General features: G+C 41.4%; 1 protein-coding gene across 1 annotated transcript in view; it reads right to left on the bottom strand.

Annotated features, from left to right (window-relative positions):
* LOC124615605 (E3 ubiquitin-protein ligase mib1) overlaps positions 1 to 20,933 on the bottom strand; it is a 617,197-nt gene that overhangs the window by 548,111 nt on the left and 48,153 nt on the right. Inside the window, exon 7 of the mRNA XM_047143599.1 lies at positions 6,902 to 7,076. Within this exon, the coding sequence (XP_046999555.1) occupies positions 6,902 to 7,076 (175 nt within the window). The remainder of the gene's footprint in view (positions 1 to 6,901; positions 7,077 to 20,933) is intronic.

Here is a 20,933-nt window from a genome sequence, read left to right as displayed (position 1 = left end):
GTATTCCTCTCTTTGGCTCCCTCTACAAGTTTTACCCTCCACGCTTCCCTCCAATACTAAATTGGTAATCCCTTGATGTCTCAGAACATGTCCTACCAACCGATTTCTTCTACTAGTCAAGTTGTGCCACAAATTCCTCTTCTCCACAATTCTATTCTTCAGTACCTCCTCATTAGTTTCATGATCTACCAATCTAATCTTCAGTATTCTTCTGTAACACCACTTTGCGAAAGCTTCAGTTCTCTTATTGTCTCAATCATTTATCAGCCATGTTGCACTTCCATACATGGCTACAATCCATACAAATACTTTCAGAAAAGACTTCCTGACACTTAAATCTATACTTGATATTAACAAATTTCTCTTCTTCAAAAATACTTTCCTTGCAATTGCCAGTGTACATTTTACATCCTCTCTACTTCGACCATCATCAATTATATTGCTCCCCAAATATCAAAACTCATCTACTACTTTAAATGTCTCATTTCCAAATCTAATTCCCTCAGCATCACTGGATTTAATTTGACTACATTCCATTATCCTCTTTTGCTTCTGTTGATGTTCATCTTATATCCTCCTTTCAAGACATTGACCATTCCATTCAGCTGCTCTTCCACGTCCTCAGCCATCTCTGACAGAATTACAATGTCATTGGAAAACCTCAAAGTTTTTACTTCTTCTCCATGGATTTTAATTCCAACTCCATTTTTTTTTTCCTTTTGTTTCCTTTACTGCTTGCTCATTATACAGATTGAATAACATCAGTGATAGGCTACAACCCTGCCTCACTCCCTTCCCAACACTGCTTCCCTTTCATGGCCCCTCCACTCTAATAACTGCCATCTGGTTTCTGCACATATTGTTAATAGCCTTACGCTCCCTGTATTTGACTCCTGTCACCTTCAGAATTGAAAGAGAGTATTCTAGTCAACATTGTCAAAAGCTTTCTCTAAGTCTACAAATGCTAGAAACATAGGTTTGCCTTTCCTTAAACTATCTTCTAAGATGAGTCATAGAGTCAGTATTACCTCACGTGTTCCAACAATTTTATGGAATCCAAACTGATCTTCCCAGAGGTTGGCTTCTACCAGGTTTTCCATTTATCTATAAAGAATTCTTGTTAGTATTTTGCTGCAGTGACTTACTGAACTGATAGTTCAGTAATTTTCACATTTGTCAACATCTGCTTTCTTTGGGATTGGAATTATTATATTCTTCTTGAAGACTGAGGGTATTTCACCTGTCTCATACGTCTTGCTCACCAGATGGTAGAGTTCTATCAGGGCTGGCTCTCCCAAGGCTGTCAGTAGTTCTTGGAATGTTGTGTACTCTGGGGTCTTTCAGGGCTCTGTCAAACTCTTTACACAGTATCATATCCCCCAATTCATCTTCATCCACATCCTCTTGCATCTCCATAATATTCTCCTCAAGTACATTGCTCTTGTGTAGACCCTCTATATACTCCTTCCACCTTTCTGCTTTAGCTTCTTTACTTAGAACTGGTTTTCCATCTGAGCTCTTGATATTCATACAAGTGGTTCTCTTTTCTCCAAAGGTCTTTTTAATGTTCCTGTAGGCAGTATCTATCTTACCCCAAGTGATATATGCCTTTACATCCTTACATTTGTCCTCTAGCCATCCCTGCTTAGCCATTTTGCATTTTCTGTCGATCTCATTTTTGAGGCGTTTGTATTTTTATATCTCTTCTATTTGCCCTCATCTTTTTACTTACATGATCCTCCGCTGCCTTCACTACTCAAAGCTACCCATTCCTTCTTCTACTGTACTTCTTTCCCCCATTTTCGTCAATCAGTCCCTAATGCTCTCTCTCGGAAACACTCTACAACTTCTGGCTCTTTCAGTTTATCCACATCCCATCTCCTTAAATTCCCACCTTTTTGCGGTTTCTTCAGTTTTAATCTACAGTTCATAACAAATAGATTGTGGTCGGAGTTGACATCTGTCTCCTACCATTAATCTATCTGAAACCTCCCAGTGACTCCAGGCCTCTTCCATGCATACAACCTTCTTTCATGATTCTTAAACCAAGTGTTAGCTATGATTAAGTTATGCTCTGTGGAAAATTCTACCACGCAGCTTCCTCTTTCATTTCTTATCCCCATTCCAAATTCACCTACTACTTTTCCTATTCTTCCTTTACCCACTATCAAATTCCAGTCCCCCACGACTATTAAATTTTCGTCTCCCTTCATGTCTGAATAATTTCTTTTATTTCATCACAGATTTCTTCAATCTCTTTGCGGAGTTAGTTGGTGTATAAACTTGTACTACTGTGGTAGGCGTAGGCTTCGTGTCTATCTTGGCCACAATAATGTATTCACTATACTGTTCGTAGGAGCTTACCTGCACTCCTATTTTTTTATTCATTACTAAACCTACTCCTGCATTACCCCAATTTGATTTTTTAATTACAATCCTGTATTCACCTGACCAGAAGTCTTGTTCCTCCTGCCACTAACTTCACTAAATCCCACCATATCTAACTTTAACCTATCCATTTCACTTTTTAAATTTTCTAAGCTACCTGCCTGCCCTATTAAGGGATCTGACATTCCACGTTCCGATCCGTAGAACACCAGTTTTCTTTCTCCTGATAACAACATCCTCTTGAGTAGTCCCGACCTGGAGATCTGAATGGGAGACTATTTTACCTCTGGAATATTTTACCTAAGAGGATGCGAACATCATTTGACCATCAGTAAAGTTGCATGCTGTTGGCAATAATTACGGCTGTAGTTTCCCCTTGCTTTCAGTCATTTGCAGTACCAGCACAGCAAGGCCGTTTTGGTTAATGTTACAAGGCCAGATCAGTCAATCATCCAGACTGTTGTCCCTGCAAGTATTGAAAAGGCTGTGGCCCCTCTTCAGTAACCACACATTAGTCTGGCCTCTCAACAGATTCGATTGTAGTTGCACCTATGGTACAGCTATCTGTATCGCTGAGGCAAGGAAGCCTCCGCACCAACGGCAAGGTCCATGGTTCATGGGGGGGAGATAGAGCATGTAACAGTTTGTTTTATGTGCTTAATCTGTGGCAACGTCACATAGTGTTCATTTGACCTTTGGTCACTTTGATAACACCAACTGGTCCGCAGATGTGCATACCAGAGAGCACACGCATCCGAAACCAACATTCGGCCATCCTGACAGTCATCTGACTCAGATAATGAGTAGTCACTTGATCAGGACAGCATAGATTTGGTGCTTGTTGTGTAGTCCTGGGACCCTTATGGTTATCACCTTTTCAGTAAACATCATATGTATCATTAGTTTTAACTTTCATACTCAGTAAAGACAGCTTAATTTTGGTCCAATTTATGTTTGCTTTATTGCCACTGCACTGGAAAGCTTTGTTAGAACACCATTTGATGCTAGCAAGGCGGTCTTCTTGAGGGGTAAATATATTCATATAAGACACCGTGTGTAACGGATTATCAGGAACATTTTGAAGCAACACAACTTCAGAATCTTTTTTGTTTGCTTATGTGTATTTTTCATTGAGGATTTTTTTTTTAAAATCCAACGAATGGATACCTTTGAACTTCTTGAACGTTCGCTACTACTCTTCTTTGAACTTGTATTCCTGATTGCTCCTCAGTAAATCACTCACAGATTTTTCAATTGTAGAGGACTGTGATATCAAATTTCTAAAGCATCCTGTAACTCCTATGAAACTTTGTATCACAGAAACAAATTTTGATTCTTGAAAGTTTTTAGTCTTTCACCTTTTTGGGAGAAGGTTAAATTTGCCAACACTGTGCAAAACATACAAGAAACTTGACCATTCCCTTCAAGACATGGCATTTTGCTACATTAATTTCAAAGCTATATTTTGATGAACTTGATTCTAAAATTCCTTGACCAAGTGATACTGGACTTGGTTGCTGACATCTTCTTTCTCTCCTGATGCTAAACTTCTGGTTATGCTATATTTTGTTTGTTGTACTTTCACAACAATCTTCATTCTGATATTGTTATAACCAGGAATAACACAATAACCTCGTCAGTCTGGTTTATTAAATCACAAATCACTTTTTAATAATTATGTTAGCCAAGCGTCTACCCAGGCTCACACTCAGAAGTAGTGCATAATTAAAGTTTGGTTATACCAATGTCCAAATGTGCATAGTAGGGTGCACGTTCCGTAATTATTCCCAAATCCAGTGATGTTCAGTCTCTCCAAGTGAAGTCGCTAGATTTCTGCCGAGCAGCCAGGTAACCTCGAGTGGTGCGGCGAGTCATCCACAAGCAGCTGGAACACGACGTACTGCACTTCCCGATGAGAACTGTCATTTGCGGTGGCGGCCGGGTTTATATAAGGCTTGCTAGTTAATGGAGCCGTCGGCTGGGGTCGCTGTTTTCCAGGGAAAACCAATCGCAATGTTTCCTGGCGTAGCCAATTGCTGTGTGCTGACAAACGCGCGCGCGCGAAGGCGGCCAGCGATGGTAGCCGCGAGCTGCCCGGAGAAGTGCGGCCAGCGATGTATTTCTCGGCCACGTAAGGGAGCATGCATGTGAAGATGGCCAGTGATGAAAGCAGCGGGCCGCCCAGAGAAGTGCGGCCAGCGATGTATTTGGCGGCCGCGTACTGGAGCGCGTTGTTCGGTGTTTGTTAGAAGTGGTGTATACCACAGATATCAACAGTTTTTTTTCATTTTTGTTGGAACGTACTTTGTCACTAAACCTTCAATTTGTTCCCTTGTTTCATCACTTGCTGTGTTCTTAATATTTGGTTTATCTGCTTAAACATACATACGAGATGAACTCCCCCTTCTGTCTTGATAATACTCTTGATAATACTATCTTTGTTCTTGTTTATTAAAATTTCAATTTTTTTAAATGCAAAGTGTCTCTACAAACCATATAAATACCTGTTTCTCATGTAAACAACTCGGACAGCAAGATGGAGTTATCACAACTATTCTGAAGCGACCCACAGCTGTCACCACAAAACGAACACTGGAAAGAAGCCATGCCCTCAAAGCAATTGCCACATTGCCTGTCAGGATCTCATGGCTGACCTGCCTCACATAAGCAGGTGCTCTGCCGACAATGAGAGTTTTCGATGGTGTTCCATATGATCTTGTGATGACAATTACCATCTCGGACCCAGACTACTCTTCGACTGTGTAGTTCTGTACTTATTCACCATGTGTCTATCCAGTGAATATGGAATAAAAAGTGTTAGTAAGTGTAAACCCCAACCGTTTCAGTTTTCAAATAATCGATCTCAGCAGCAACTGTAAGATATCCTTGTGGAGAGATGAAGTTTTTTCCAAACCCCGTTTAAACTACATCTGCAGGTATATTCCACAATCATAAAGCATCCATTCTCTCTTGTAGTTAATAAATTGACTGCTACTGTCAATTAGCAGCCTTACCTCTTGGTTACTTGTTGGACATTTTTAGATTAACAATTGTTAATACTCCCCGTAACAGTATTTGCATTTTTTATCATCTTTTAATTATTATTCTCCTTCATGCACTCAGATGAGACATGGACAAACTCGCTGCAACAGAGGCATCTCTGTCACAGCAAAACAATTATGGTTTGGATCTGAAACTACAGTTTTAGTGTTTCTGTTACTTGAGTCTCTAGTATCTATGATACTGAGTTTCTAAAATTTTCACTGCTGTAACCTGTGCTATTTATTTTTGCCAATGACTTCATAACTCATCATTTTGTACTTCCAGCACTATAAAATAGACTTTTTGTGCCACAGTTGTCTTCTATCTCATTAATCATAGACTGGAATAAAAAGTTGCTATCAATGTCAGCACGGCTGGCAATCTCTTTCCTTATGTGAAACTATTCTTGAAGAGACTTTTCCTGTTTCTTCTTTTGTTGAGACAACAGCATGTTGATAATATACATTGATCCCATGAATGTGGTGTAACTGTGTTTGCCTCTTATTGCCTTTCATTGAATCGGATTCTCTTTGTCTTCTTGTACACTGAACTCTATCTTCTGTTGCTACCCGTCTGGATTTCATCCTCATTATCATCATCATCATAAGCATCAAGACTATCCTTTTCACATTCTGTGTCGTGGTTAATCTTTAATGCAAGTTGGTCAGTGTCGGATAAATAATAACAAATTACAGTAGTTATTTCCCCATTCTATACACAGCATATTACAGACTGCTCCTCATTCCTCTTCTAAAATGACAGTTCAACAAATGACTTCTTAGCTTCAATTTTGTCAATTGCTGGTTGAAAAGCAATGCCAAAATATTCTCTCAAGATTTCAGTTTTTTTCTATTATTGGGGACTGTTTTGAAAATTAACTTACGGAAAGAGTTAAAGGATTTAACCAATGCACAGATAATATTTTCATTTTCTTTTCTGACTTTGTCTCAGTATTAATAACCAGTTAAATTTGTCATTGCTAGTACCATCTTGGCATACAGCATTATAAATTGATATGGACAAAAAATTTTTGGTTCATTTGATATTTCTCCTTGTGCCATAAAATTTGAAATTCCTCCTTACACCATTCTACTGCTAATCTACACAATCACGCATTGCCACATCATCATAAATACATTACTGGCTAGAAAAATTTGGCATAAATATTATAGACAGACAGACAAAACTGTGTCATCACTGGTACAGCTGATTACAGCAGAGCCCCCACAATTTCTATGAAAAAGTTTCTGATTCTCACATAAACTGTTCATTATCACAACAACTGCAAATTCTAATGATAAACACAACAAAACAAAAAAATGAACAGCACAGTGCAACTGTTTTCCATGAAGACACGAAAAGTACTCTGCAATATCTTCCTTAGCTTGCTGTGTCACTTGCCTCGTCAGTAGGAAAACCTTTAAATCCCCCCTCCAAATCCCACATACAGTGTACAATAACAGATACTCACTGGAGCCATTGCCTCTGCCCATTCTCCATGGCCACGTTGCAATATCTTGATTCTTTCAAGGTCACTACAAATCTGAACAAGATCACCTACAGTGAACTGTTGATGGGTTTCATTTGTTCCTAAACTTGGAACTGATGTAGACACTTTAGTGAGAACTGCTGGATTAAATGTCCATCTGGAATAAAAAACATCACTACATAAGTATTACAACAAAAACATTAGTTATCAGAAATTAGGACACATTAGGTGGAACTGAATGCAACAAAGAATTTCACTTTTCTTAAGGTAAGGTGTTATAACATTACAAGAGGAGTTGATTGATTGGAATCTCATCTCTCTCAATAGCGAGTCATATCAACATCCATGCTGAAATACACACACACACGCACACACACACACACACACACACACACACACACACACACACACACACACACAAACCTCCAGCTAATACAATGAGTAAAATCTACAATGAACTAACTTCTTTGCAACACATTTGAATTTAAATGTCACAAGATCAATTTCTGTACTAACTTCCCATTATCACCAGAAAGTATGTCCTGTTTCCCATTTAAGACAATATACTACTTGCCATTAAAATTGCAACGACATGAGGGCAGCATACAGCACACACAAAATTGCCAAAAAGTGAACTACTTGCCTTTAGATGCAAGTAATTAGCATTTCAGCACAACCACACAAATTAAAGATGAATAATGCCATCTATGTTCTGTACATAAGGAAAGGTTATGAAGTGGGTTTGCAATAGGTTCCCAGGTTTCCTATCATTGCAATTTGACTTCATTATTCTGGTAGTTAGTGTTTCATCACTCTATCCACCAAAACTTTGTATGTTTGATCCATGTTGAAGCTTCAGTGGCATACCAACCAGATCCTGTCAGCTTCCCCTACTGACCTGGTTCTTTAATCCAAATATTAAGACACACTTAAACCTACTTTCACTTTCCTCCCCTGGTGTGATCGCCACAAATATCATGATTCTCAGCTGCTGCCTCCGAAGATATAGTCTGGTTGCCTATCTTGCCTATTTGCTCTAGGCCATAAAGGCACACAGGCAAAAAAGGGGACCACAACCCCACGGCAAGCCCACTTATGCCTGGCGAGATCACTGTTTCTTTCACTGCATCAAAATATTTCAGTCTTCCCACTGGTAACTTTTGACACACAAGTTCTTACATACAAAACAATATCTTCTCATTCTCAACAATATCACGATGGGAAACTGGCAGAATACCAATGCTTGAATAACAATCTTGACTCCACAGAAGAATTCAAGCCTGACTTATATGCTAAGAATCAAAACTACTCATAGATTCTACTGGATTTTACATGACTATTAATCCTGGGAAAAAAAAGAGGAAGAAGAAAAGAGAGAGAAAAAAAACCCTCTAGCAACAAGTCACATTCGAAACATAATGGTCCCACTGAAAGGGTATGGTTATAGTTATAGGTAATGTTAATGACCACTTACTCTCCATAGGTTTGAGTATGAAGCTCTCACTGCGACAATCTTGGGCTGTTTCCTACCTGCTTCTATCTTGTTCCCCTAGGACAGTCACACAAGAAAGCATTCAGCTTTGATGAAATAAAAGTCATCAGTTTATGAAACCAATTCTGTATGCTGCATTCCCCATTAACAAAACAGTTCTGAACCAATGTGTTACATTGTTACTGACTGCTACTAGTTGATGTTTAAATGTCTGAAGTTACCACTCCTCCTCTCACACCTCAGAAATATATTGCAATAAATTGCTGACAGCTTGATGGAAAGGCCACTACCCTGTACAGCCTGTATGCTGTAAGGAGATTTCTCTCATGTTCCTGATAGGAATCCCCACATCTGACAGCTGAAGTTCCACCTATAATGGTGGCTGATGATTGCATGATGGACTGCACTGCTGGTGGCCAAAATAAAAGGTAGCCACTGTATGATGGGTCTGTTATGACCTAGGTCGCGCATCTCACAATGGACAGCTAGCACTGTCAACAGTCCACCTTGTGGCGAAACAAATGCTGTATCATTTGAAGGCAAGTGCGTGAGCCAGGACTTACCCCAGTTCACTGCTACTGGTGCCACGTCACCATAACATGTCTGTGCATAGCATACAAGTATTGCACTGTAATCTAGGGATGAAAATAAAAATTAAAGAAGCTTCTCCAAACTTTGTCAACATATGCTTCAGTTTATTAATGTTCAAATTGTCCAATCTCATAGTAATCAGATGAATATCTTTTCCTAAATACATCGCTTTGAGAAAAAAATAAGTGGCGTTAAATAATAAAGCTAGAAAGCCAAAAACTGGTCAGAATGTCCAAATGTATGACAAAGTTAACTGTTATTTATCGTATGGCATACATCACAACCTTTATACATGTTGCACATATGTTAATTAAAGACTGACATCAAGACATTTAATGTAATCTATTGCCTCTTCTGTTGCAGTGAGGAAATCATTTAAGGTTCCCTTGTAGGCTCCAACCAAGCTTTCTTCCATTATGTGTCAGACTGTTTGTTTTTCAGGGCCGCAGTTGCAATTTGGTGTTGGTATCATTCCCCATTTGCAGAGGGCTTCAGGACATCGTCCGTGGCCAGTACGTATGAGTTGTCCACACTTTGCGTGACTAGTTGAAGCCAGGCAGTTTCTCAACCAGAATGCAACTTTGGCATTTTGGTGGGCAGTGTTGTTTCCACAGATTGTCTACATCAGAGTTGGAGTTTGTCATCTCTCTGGCAGAGAGTAATACTGGTAATCTTGATTTAAGTCTTCTGCGCTCCAAGTCAGCTATGTCACTGTGTATGAGCAGCTGTGGGTTATTAGTTATCTTGCTGAACTCACTGCGAAGAGCGTTTTTCCGTCACATATCTCGGGGGTGATATGTGACGCAGGGTTGACAGCCATACAGTGGGCATAGATTTTATTGTGCCACTGATAGTGTGCATGGTGTCATTTATTATCACATCAATCCTGCTTCTATGCGGGCTGTTAATCCACACATGAGCGCAGTATTCTGCCACCAAGTAGACAAGCCCAACTGCTGATGTGCTGAGTGTGCTTGCTGTGGAGTCCCAGGTAGTGCCGCACAGTTTATAGATGATGATGTATCTTGTCCTCATTTTATCTGCAGTCTTTGTTGGATGCTCCTTGTAAGAGAGCATCCTGTCCAAAATGACTCCTACGTACACTCCTGGAAATGGAAAAAAGAACACATTGACACCGGTGTGTCAGACCCACCATACTTGCTCCGGACACTGCGAGAGGGCTGTACAAGCAATGATCACACGCACGGCACAGCGGACACACCAGGAACCGCGGTGTTGGCCGTCGAATGGCGCTAGCTGCGCAGCATTTGTGCACCGCCGCCGTCAGTGTCAGCCAGTTTGCCGTGGCATACGGAGCTCCATCGTAGTCTTTAACACTGGTAGCATGCCGCGACAGCGTGGACGTGAACCGTATGTGCAGTTGACGGACTTTGAGCGAGGGCGTATAGTGGGCATGCGGGAGGCCGGGTGGACGTACCGCCGAATTGCTCAACACGTGGGGCGTGAGGTCTCCACAGTACATCGATGTTGTCACCAGTGGTTGGCGGAAGGTGCACGTGCCCGTTGACCTGGGACCGGACCGCAGCGACGCACGGATGCACGGATGCACGCCAAGACCGTAGGATCCTACGCAGTGCCGTAGGGGACCGCACCGCCACTTCCCAGAAAATTAGGGACACTGTTGCTCCCGGGGTATCGGCGAGGACCATTCGCAACTGTCTCCATGAAGCTGGGCTACGGTCCCGCACACCGTTAGGCCGTCTTCCGCTCACGCCCCAACATCGTGCAGCCCGCCTCCAGTGGTGTCGCGACAGGCGTGAATGGAGGGACGAATGGAGACGTCTCGTCTTCAGCGATGAGAGTCGCTTCTGCCTTGGTGCCAATGATGGTCGTATGCGTGTTTGGCGCCGTGTAGGTGAGCGCCACAATCAGGACTGCATACGACCGAGGCACACAGGGCCAACACCCGGCATCATGGTGTGGGGAGCGATCTCCTACACTGGCCGTACACCACTGGTGATCGTCGAGGGGACACTGAATAGTGCACGGTACATCCAAACCGTCATCGAACCCATCGTTCTACCATTCCTAGACCGGCAAGGGAACTTGCTGTTCCAACAGGACAATGCACGTCCGCATGTATCCCGTGCCACCCAACGTGCTCTAGAAGGTGTAAGTCAACTACCCTGGCCAGCAAGATCTCCGGATCTGTCCCCCATTGGGCATGTTTGGGACTGGATGAAGCGTCGTCTCACGCGGTCTGCACGTCCAGCACGAATGCTGGTCCAACTGAGGCGCCAGGTGGAAATGGCATGGCAAGCCATTCCACAGGACTACATCCAGCATCTCTACGATCGTCTCCATGGGAGAATAGCAGCCTGCATTGCTGCGAAAGGTGGATATACACTGTACTAGTGCCGACATTGTGCATGCTCTGTTGCCTGTGTCTATGTGCCTGTGGTTCTGTCAGTGTGATCATGTGATGTGTCTGACCCCAGGAATGTGTCAATAAAGTTTCCCCTTCCTGGGACAATGAATTCACGGTGTTCTTATTTCAATTTCCAGGAGTGTATTTGGGGTAGTTGTTATGGCTAAGGTGTTTCCCTTCAAAGATGACATTAAGCTCTCTTCTTGCTGAGGTGCAAAGGTGGAAGCATGATACTTCGGTCTTAGTCAGATACAGCTGCAGTCTCCATTTGCAAAAATAACCACTCAGCAGCTTCAAATCGGAGCACAAGGTGTCTTCAGTAGCCTCGAATGATTCATGTTGCGCGGCTATACCCAATCGTCTGCCTAGCCAAACTTCCTAGATTGTGTGTTTGGGATATCAGAAGTATAAAGATTGGAGAACAATGGAGAAAGGACTGAGCCTGCTGTTGAGAATTTTGGTAGAGCTCATTTGTTCTCCAGTAATCATTTGAAAAGCTCTCCCGGCAACCATGATATCGACAAGTCTGATGATATTGCTGCATGGGATTATTTGTATTAGTCTGTACACCAGGCCTTGCTTTCTCTGGTGGCCTGCCTCTATATGTGCTGTCAGGGAAAGTACTCGATCAGTGCAGGTTCTATTAGGTCGAAATCCTGATTGTTAATCTGGAATTGATTCTAGTATTTTTGGGCTCAGTCTGTTATATAGGAGTCTCTCGAGCAGCTTGTATACGACACTTAGCAATGCGATTGGCCTATAATTCTTTGGCTGATCACCTGGTTTTCCTGGTTTAAGCAGTGCAATGATCTTTGAGTTCTTCATTTTCTGTGGTGTGTTCCCTGTTGCCATATATTTGAGTAAAGCTCTGCAAGCCATTTTTTGGAATATTCCCCCCAGTGAAGAAGGAATTCTGGACGTATTCCATCCAATCGATGTGCCTTCCGCACCTTGACACTCTTCAGCACTTCTCTGACTTCACTGGTGGTTAATTTCGAGGAATACTGGTCCAAAGGTGTGCTGTTTTTCTTAAGAACACTAAGTTCACGCTGTATTATTCTTGTACGTTTCTTTTTTATTTTTATTTATTTATTTATTTACTGTTCCGTGGGACCAAATAAGGAGAAGTCTCCATGGTCATGGAACGAGTCAATAGATGAAATTATAACACGATATTAGAAACAGATAAAATGAAATATAAAAAAACATATTCAGGTGACAAGTCGTAAGTTTAAATGAAGAAAATCAACAATGTAACACTGGAATTTGCTTAATTTTTTAGCTCTTCCAGGAGCTCCTCGACAGAATAGAAGGAGTGAGCCATGAGGAAACTCTTCAGTTTAGACTTAAAAGAGTTTGGGCTGCTGCTAAGATTTTTGAATTCTTGTGGTAGCTTATTGAAAATGGATGCAGCAGAATACTGCACTCCTTTCTGCACAAGAGTCAAGGAAGTGCATTCTACATGCAGATTTGATTTCTGCCTAGTATTAACTGAGTGAAAGCTGCTAACTCTTGGGAATAGGCTAATATTGCTAACAACAAACGACATTAAAGAAAATATATACTGTGAGGGCAATGTCAGAATTCCCAGATTTTTGAATAGGGGTCGACAAGATGTTCTCGAACTTACACCACATACAGCTTGAACAGCCCGTTTTTGAGCCAAAAATACCCTTTTTGAACCAGAAGACTTACCCCAAAAAATAATACCATACGACATAAGCGTATGAAAATATGCGAAGTAGACTACTTTTCGTGTTGAAGTGTCACTTATTTCAGATACTGTTCTAATGGTAAACAAAGCAGCATTTAGCTTCTGAACAAGATCCTGGACATGGGCTTTCCACAACAGCTTACTATCTATCCGAACGCCTAGGAACTTGAACTGTTCCGTCTCGCTTATAATATGCCTATCCTGTCTGATCAAAATATCGGTTCTTGTTGAATTGTGAGTTAGAAACTGTAAAAACTGAGTCTTACTGTGATTTAGCATCAAATTATTTTCCACAAGCCACGAACTTATTTCATGAACTACATTATTTATTACTGTTTCAATATTACACACAAGATCCTTCACTATCAAGCTGGTGTCATCAGCAAACAGAAATATTTTTGAATCACCTGTAATACTAGACGGCATATCATTTATATAAATAAGAAACAGCAGTGGCCCCAGCACCGACCCTTGGGGAACGCCCCACTTAACAGTGCCCCACTGGGACTGAACACCACTACCACTCTCAATATTGCGGAGAATTACCCTCTGCTTTCTGTTCTTAAAGTAAGAGGCGAACCACTTGTAAGCTACTCCCCTTACTCCATAATGGTCCAACTTCTGCAGTAATATTTTGTGGTCAACACAGTCAAAAGTCTTCGTTAAATCAAAGAAAACACCTAGCGTTCGCAACCTTTTATTTAATCCGTCCAAAACCTCACAGAGAAAAGAGAATATAGCATTTTCAGTTGTTAAGCCATTTCCAAAACCAAACTGAACATTTGACACCAAATTATGTGAATTTAAATGCTCCAGTAACCTTGTATATACAACCTTCTCGATAACTTTAGCAAACACTGATGGCATAGAAATAAGTCTAAAATTGTCAACATTATCAATGCCTCCCTTTTTATAAAGTGGCTTCACTACCGAGTACTTTAATCGGTCAGGAAACCGACCACTCCTAAAGGAAAAGTTACAGATATGGCTGAGAACTGGGCTAACATACATAGAACAATACTTCAGTATTCTGCTAGATACCCCGTCATATCCATGAGAGTTCTTGGTCTTTAGTGATTTAATTATTAACTCAATCTCCCTCTTGTCAGTATCATGGAGGAGCATTTCAGGTAACAGTCTCGGAACACTTTTTTCTAAGAGCGCTATATGATTCCCTGTTGGGACTAGGTTTCTATTTAGTTCACCTGCTATATTCAGAAAGTGATTATTAAATACTGTACATATATGCGACTTATCAGTAACACGCACATTCCCACTACGCACTGATTCTATACCCTCGACCTGTCTCTGCAGACCAGCAACTTCCTTTACGACTGACCATGTGTTTTTAATTTTATCCTGAGACTTAGCTATTCTATCTGCATACCACATACTTTTTGCCTTCCTAATAACATTTTTAAGCACCTTACAATACTGTTTGTAATGGGCTGCTGCATTTAGATTTTGACTGTTTCTAACGTTTTGATATAACTGCCACTTTGTTCTACAAGATATTCTTATCCCTCTAGTCAGCCACCCAGGCTGCCTGTTTGTGCTAGTATCCTGTTTTAAACGTTCTAACGGAAAGCAACTTTCAAAGAGCAGGAGAAAAGTCTTGAGAAAAGCATTATATTTATCGTCTACTGTATCAGCGCTATAAACATCTTGCCACTCTTGTTCCTTTATAAGGTTTACAAAGGTCTCTACAGCAACTGGATCAGCTTTCCTGAACAGCTGATGACTATATTTAACACGTGTTGCAGCACAAAAATCATTTAAAGTTAAAATTTGTGCATCATGATCTGAAAGGCGATTCACCTTTTTGCTAACAGAATGCCCTTCTAGTAATGAGGAATGAACAAAAATGTTGTCTATGGTTGTTCTACTGTTCCCTTGCACTCTCGTTGGAAAGAATACGGTTTGCATAAGATTATATGAATTAAAGAGGTCTACCAGCATCCTCTTCCTTGCACAATCACTTATACAATTAATATTGAAGTCACCACATATAACTAACTTTTTGTATTTCCTATAAAGTGAACCAAGAACCTCCTCTAGCTTTAACAAAAATGTTGTGAAATCGGAGTCTGGGGATCTATAAATAACAACAGTTAGAAGTTTAGCTCCGTTAAATTTAAGCACACCTGCACAACATTCAAACACCTTTTCAGTGCAGTACTTTGAAACATCAATTGACTCAAATGGGATGCCGTTTTTCACATACATGGCTACTCCCCCACACCGCAAAGAGCTCCTCGAAAAGCTACCAGCCAACCTGTATCCTGGTAAAGGAAGCCTCTGAATTATCTCCTTATTTAAGAAGTGTTCAGATATACCAATAATTTTTCCTTTGGCGCTCTAGATGTTGCCTGTATGTGAGCTGAAATCCTATTTGCAGAAATATCTGATGAGTTATGATGTAGTTTGTTAGCTCCACCTAGTTTTCAGATGAGAGACCAGGCCTGTCTACCAGATGTCTTGAAATCAAGCGACTCAACGGTTTCAATCCACTTCTCTCGCCGTGCGTTGTCTAGGCTGTGTAGCAGGTTGTCTGCAATCTCAGGGTCTCCAGTCTCAAGGAATCTCTGATACTTATTTTCGCACTCTTTGTACCATCCTGGCACATATTGTTTATGGAACCCCCTTGGAACAGCAGCTTTTGCTGCACTTTTAACTGCACCTATGAGTCTGTCACAATTACTCACTGTTGGGTGAATCCATCCCAAGCACTTACCCAATTTTTCCACGTAGATATCCCACTTTGCTTTTCTGAAATTCCACCTTGGCCTTTGTATGGTTGTTATTGGTGGGATATTGATTCCAATTTCAATCAAGACTGGGCAGCATTGGCTATGAGGGAAATCTGTTAATACACGTCTAGTAGTTCTTAGTGGTGTATGGATATTGCCAGTCGTCACAAAGCATAAATCTGGATTATATTCCTTTCTCCACGCTGCTGACCTAAATGTTTCCTTGGTCCTTTGGGTCAGAAACAAAGAACAGGTGGTTACTCTCTGCCCCGATAGTAAGAGCCTCGCCATTTCCATCAGCTGTTCTGTATTTCCACACAGGGTGGTGGCTATTAAAATTCCCCACGTGTATTGCTGAGTGTGGCAGGTATGGCAGGACATCTTGAGGCCAGGGAATGGTTGGTGGTTTGCACACATTGCTCACTGACGGATCTCCTATCTTGTCAACAACTTCATGTTGTCACCATGCACTGTTGCCCAGTGCAAGTGGACATCTCCAATTGATGATTGCACATGTGTAGCCACACCATATGATATCTGTGATATACAATGTACAATTAGCCAGGAGATCAGAATTGTTACGAGTTTCAAATTGATCAGAACAAAAGTTTTGTCAAAATCCAAATTTTTACGAAAAGGAAGTGGTGCTAAATAATAACACAAAAGAGCCAAAAAACCTGAAGTATGTGACCCCTTTAAGCTATCTCTAACAGTTTTTGAGTAATTTTCTGAAAACTTAACTTGGAGCAAAAAGTCCTTATTTGTAATAGATTAAGTATCATTTATATTAATGATAGGAAGTTTTGATTATAGCACCTGGTGAAACCCATTTAATAACAGAGCTATAACAAGTCTCCAGAACTAGCTGCAAATACCAAACAATACAAGATCTCTTAAAGATATAGCTCCGAGGTCATTTTCCACTGTTGGTTCTGCTCTAAAAATTCTACACAGCAAATTTTATATGTAGGCGAACTAAATCTTTTTCTGTGATTATAGCCAACTTAATTACATTCATACAAAAACTACAAAGATTCTAAATTAATACACAACAGTGTTATAAAACATTGTGTATCTGAGAAAGTGTCCATTTAGAGGCTACTACCAGGGCATAGAGCGGATGACGGCACGTGCTACCTTGGCCATGCACTGTGCCTGTATACAAATACAGCCTGAGAGGCAACAGTGTCACTTCATTTCGCTTCCAGCTACCATGAAGTCCACTATGCCTCGGGTGACGTCACAGCAATGCTGTTACTAAAGTGCGCTTCATTTATGTTGGCGGCCTAGTTTAGGTTCGTTCTGCGCATCTGACGTCACAAAACACAGTCAGTCAATGAACAGAGAATGACGTTGCCAGATCTCGACTGCAGAGCAGAGGACGGACTAGTGTCTTCAGTTTTAGAAACGTTGAGTCCTAAATAAAGTAATAGAACAAAAGCAATGTCTCGATAGCAGACTTTCTTTTATAGAAAGTTTGGAAAAAGCATTCTTTATGCCAATTGCTTCATATTCTATTAATTAATTAAACCAAACAAGCAATAAGACTCCTAATTCAGGCGATAGCAAGGAAAGGTGTTTGTATCAATCTCATGAACCGCTTTTTCGCAATAAAGAACAGCGGTAATTGTTTATTTCCTATTGTACTTCGACGAAGTGTGAGTAATTCATAGTCATACCAACAGTGTTTGTCAGTATTTTGCGTGATATGTTAAAGTCCCATGGAGCTACATTGTAGGACGAGCAACGTTAGCGCAACGGTTAAGACGTTGGGTTGGTCAGCGAAAAGTGACGGGTTCAAACCTTCAGCAGTGCTTAATATTTTCTTTATTTAAAAACAATATCGAAGTGTCTTACTTCACGAATTTTATTCGTTTGAATGCAATTTTTTTTTTGTGCTTTGTCTCTTCATTAACCCTTTCGCTGCTGCAGACACGTGCTCCCCGCATTCTGCGCTGTGCGCGATTTTGTCAGCACTGCACTGCTCGCCTGTGCAGACACATGGTGTTCCCACTGCTTTGACACACTTATCATTCGATTTCGCAAAAACTATTTGGCCCAAAAATTAGATGTTTACACATCTTCTTGACTGATACCTTTCCCCCATAAATGACTTAATTTTGTTTCGATGTTCAACCCAGTTATTGTGCAGCATTAAATGTAGTAAACCATTGCACGAAATTTTGAAGAGTTTGCAGAGGTAAAAGTCCATAGCGTATACTTTCCGTATGGTCGATTTTAGTTGCCACAATGTTGAGAATGAAATGTGGACACGATACCTAAATTTCATATAAAAGGTATCAGTCAAGAAGATGTGTAAAAATCTAATTTTTGGGCCAAACAGTTTTTGTGGAATCGAATGATAAAGAGTGTCAAAGCAGTCGGAACACCATGTGTTAGCACAGGCGAGCAGTGCAGTGACAAAATCGCACACAGCGCGGAACGCGGGGGGCGCAGTATGCGGGGGGCACGTCTCTGTAGCAGCGAAAGGGTTAATGCGGCCGTGGTGGCTTTACTTCATGAACTGCGCGTTCCCCTCTAGACGTAAGCTTGCGAACTATGCTTTACTATGGCGCTGCTTCTCTTGGCGTATGCGTCGTGTGCAACTGGCAACGCAGCAATCTGCCGCGTCTGGACGAGCATGCGCGAGCCGCCAAGATAAAAGAATTGAACTATAGACACATGCTTTAGCCACAAATAGGAAGTGATCTCGCGAGGATTGTACACCATCCTGAATTGCTTAGATTTTGCAGAAGGAACTGTTTGTGTGCCGCCCGTAATGATACCAAAACCGCGTGGTAAGTGGTGAGATTATTGTCCACTTGTGTAGCAAGCAATTAACTTATTGTTAGATTATTGGAAGTCAGAGCGAAAGACCAGTTATTGGGAACTTCACCGTGGAGGTCCCCTCTGAGTTCAGAGCTCATAGTGTTGTTTATGATAGAGACATCAGATTTATTATTAGTATAGGGCTATTACAAATGATTGAAGCGATTTCATAAATTCACTGTAGCTCCATTCATTGACATATGGTCACGACACACTACAGATACGTAGAAAAACTCATAAAGTTTTGTTCGGCTGAAGCCGCATTTCAGGTTTCTGCCGCCAGAGCGCTCGAGAGCGCAGTGAGACAAAATGGCGACAGGAGCCGAGAAAGCGTATGTCGTGCTTGAAATGCACTCACATCAGTCAGTCATAGCAGTGCAACGACACTTCAGGACGAAGTTCAACAAAGATCCACCAACTGCTAACACCATTCGGCGATGGTATGCGCAGTTTAAAGCTTCTGGATGGCTCTGTAAGGGGAAATCAACGGGTCGGCCTGCAGTGAGTGAAGAAACTGTTGAACGCGTGCGGGCAAGTTTCACGCGTAGCCCGCGGAAGTCGACGAATAAAGCAAGCAGGGAGCTAAATGTACCACAGCCGACGGTTTGGAAAATCTTACGGAAAAGGCTAAAGCAGAAGCCTTACCGTTTACAATTGCTACAAGCCCTGACACCCGATGACAAAGTCAAACGCTTTGAATTTTCGGCGCGGTTGCAACAGCTCATGGAAGAGGATGCGTTCAGTGCGAAACTTGTTTTCAGTGATGAAGCAACATTTTTTCTTAATGGTGAAGTGAACAGACACAATGTGCGAATCTGGGCGGTAGAGAATCCTTACGCATTTGTGCAGCAAATTCGCAGTTCACCAAAAGTTAACATGTTTTGTGCAATCTCATGGTTTAAAGTTTACGGCCCCTTTTTCTTCTGCGAAAAAAACGTTACAGGACACGTGTATCTGGACATACTGGAAAACTGGCTCATGCCACAACTGAAGACTGACAGCGCCGACTTCATCTTTCTACAGGATGGTGCTCCACCGCACTTCCATCATGATGTTCGGCATTTCTTAAACAGGAGATTGGAAAACCGATGGATCGGTCGTGGTGGAAATCATGATCAGCAATTCATGTCATGGCCTCCACGCTCTCCCGACTTAACCCCACGCAATTTCTTTCTGTGGGGTTATGTGAAAGATTCAGTGTTTAAACCTCCTCTACCAAGAAACGTGCCAGAACTGCGAGCTCGCATCAACGATGCTTTCAAACTCATTGATGGGGACATGCTGCGCCGAGTGTGGGAGGAACTTTATTATCGGCTTGATGTCTGCCGAATCACTAAAGGGGCACATATCAAACATTTGTGAATGCCTAAAAAAACTTTTTGAGTTTTTGTATGTGTGTGCAAAGCATTGTGAAAATATATCAAATAATAAAGTTATTGTAGAGCTGTGAAATTGCTTCAATCATTTGTAATAACCCTGTATTATCATCAGGAATATTACTACGTTGCACATGTGGAAAGTTTATCAAATATATCTCTCAGTTAGAGCTTAAAACTTTCATTTATAATCATAGTTCCCGATCCCACTGAGCAAACAAAGAGCAGAAACATTTCTTCCAGGGTAAAAAAAAAGAGAGAGAGAGAGAGAGAGAGAGAGAGAGAGAGAGAGAGAGAAGAATGCAGACTTGCAGACTGGAAACTATGGTCAGTATTTTCCCCATCACTTTTTGGCTGATCACAAATATAGTTTTCGGGCTCTTATAAAAGACGGCACCACCACTCCACAACCTGCGTCTCCTCAACAATTCTATCATTATCAATGAAAGAAGCATCACTTCGTTGAAGCCTTCTCCCACAAAGGGACACTTCCATTGGTTAATTTTTTTGACCTTCTGTTTCTTTAATATATTTAAAATTTGTCTGGTTCAGAAAAAAGTTTACTGGTTGGTTGGTTGATTGGGTGGAGAGGACCAAACAGCAAGGTCATTGGTCACATGATTTAGGATGGCAGAAGTCAAGGAAGGAACAACACAAACAGCACAGTCAAGGGGAAGTGATAATGGGCAAACAAAGAGGGAAAGGGACATCAGGGCAGCGGGAAGGGAAAAGAACAGGAGGACGGTTGGCAGAAACATGAAGAGTAGGGGTGCCCCAGAAATGCTACACGGGGGGGCACTTGCACTGCCACTGACCTGTCCCGACACCCACACCATACCATTATCACGATACAATGGGGACAACATCAGGGTA

The sequence above is a fragment of the Schistocerca americana genome, chromosome 5 (genome assembly GCF_021461395.2).
Source record: "Schistocerca americana isolate TAMUIC-IGC-003095 chromosome 5, iqSchAmer2.1, whole genome shotgun sequence".
Lineage (NCBI taxonomy): Eukaryota > Metazoa > Arthropoda > Insecta > Orthoptera > Acrididae > Schistocerca > Schistocerca americana.
Note: the sequence above shows the minus strand (reverse complement) of the source record. Positions and strands in the feature narration are given on the sequence as shown.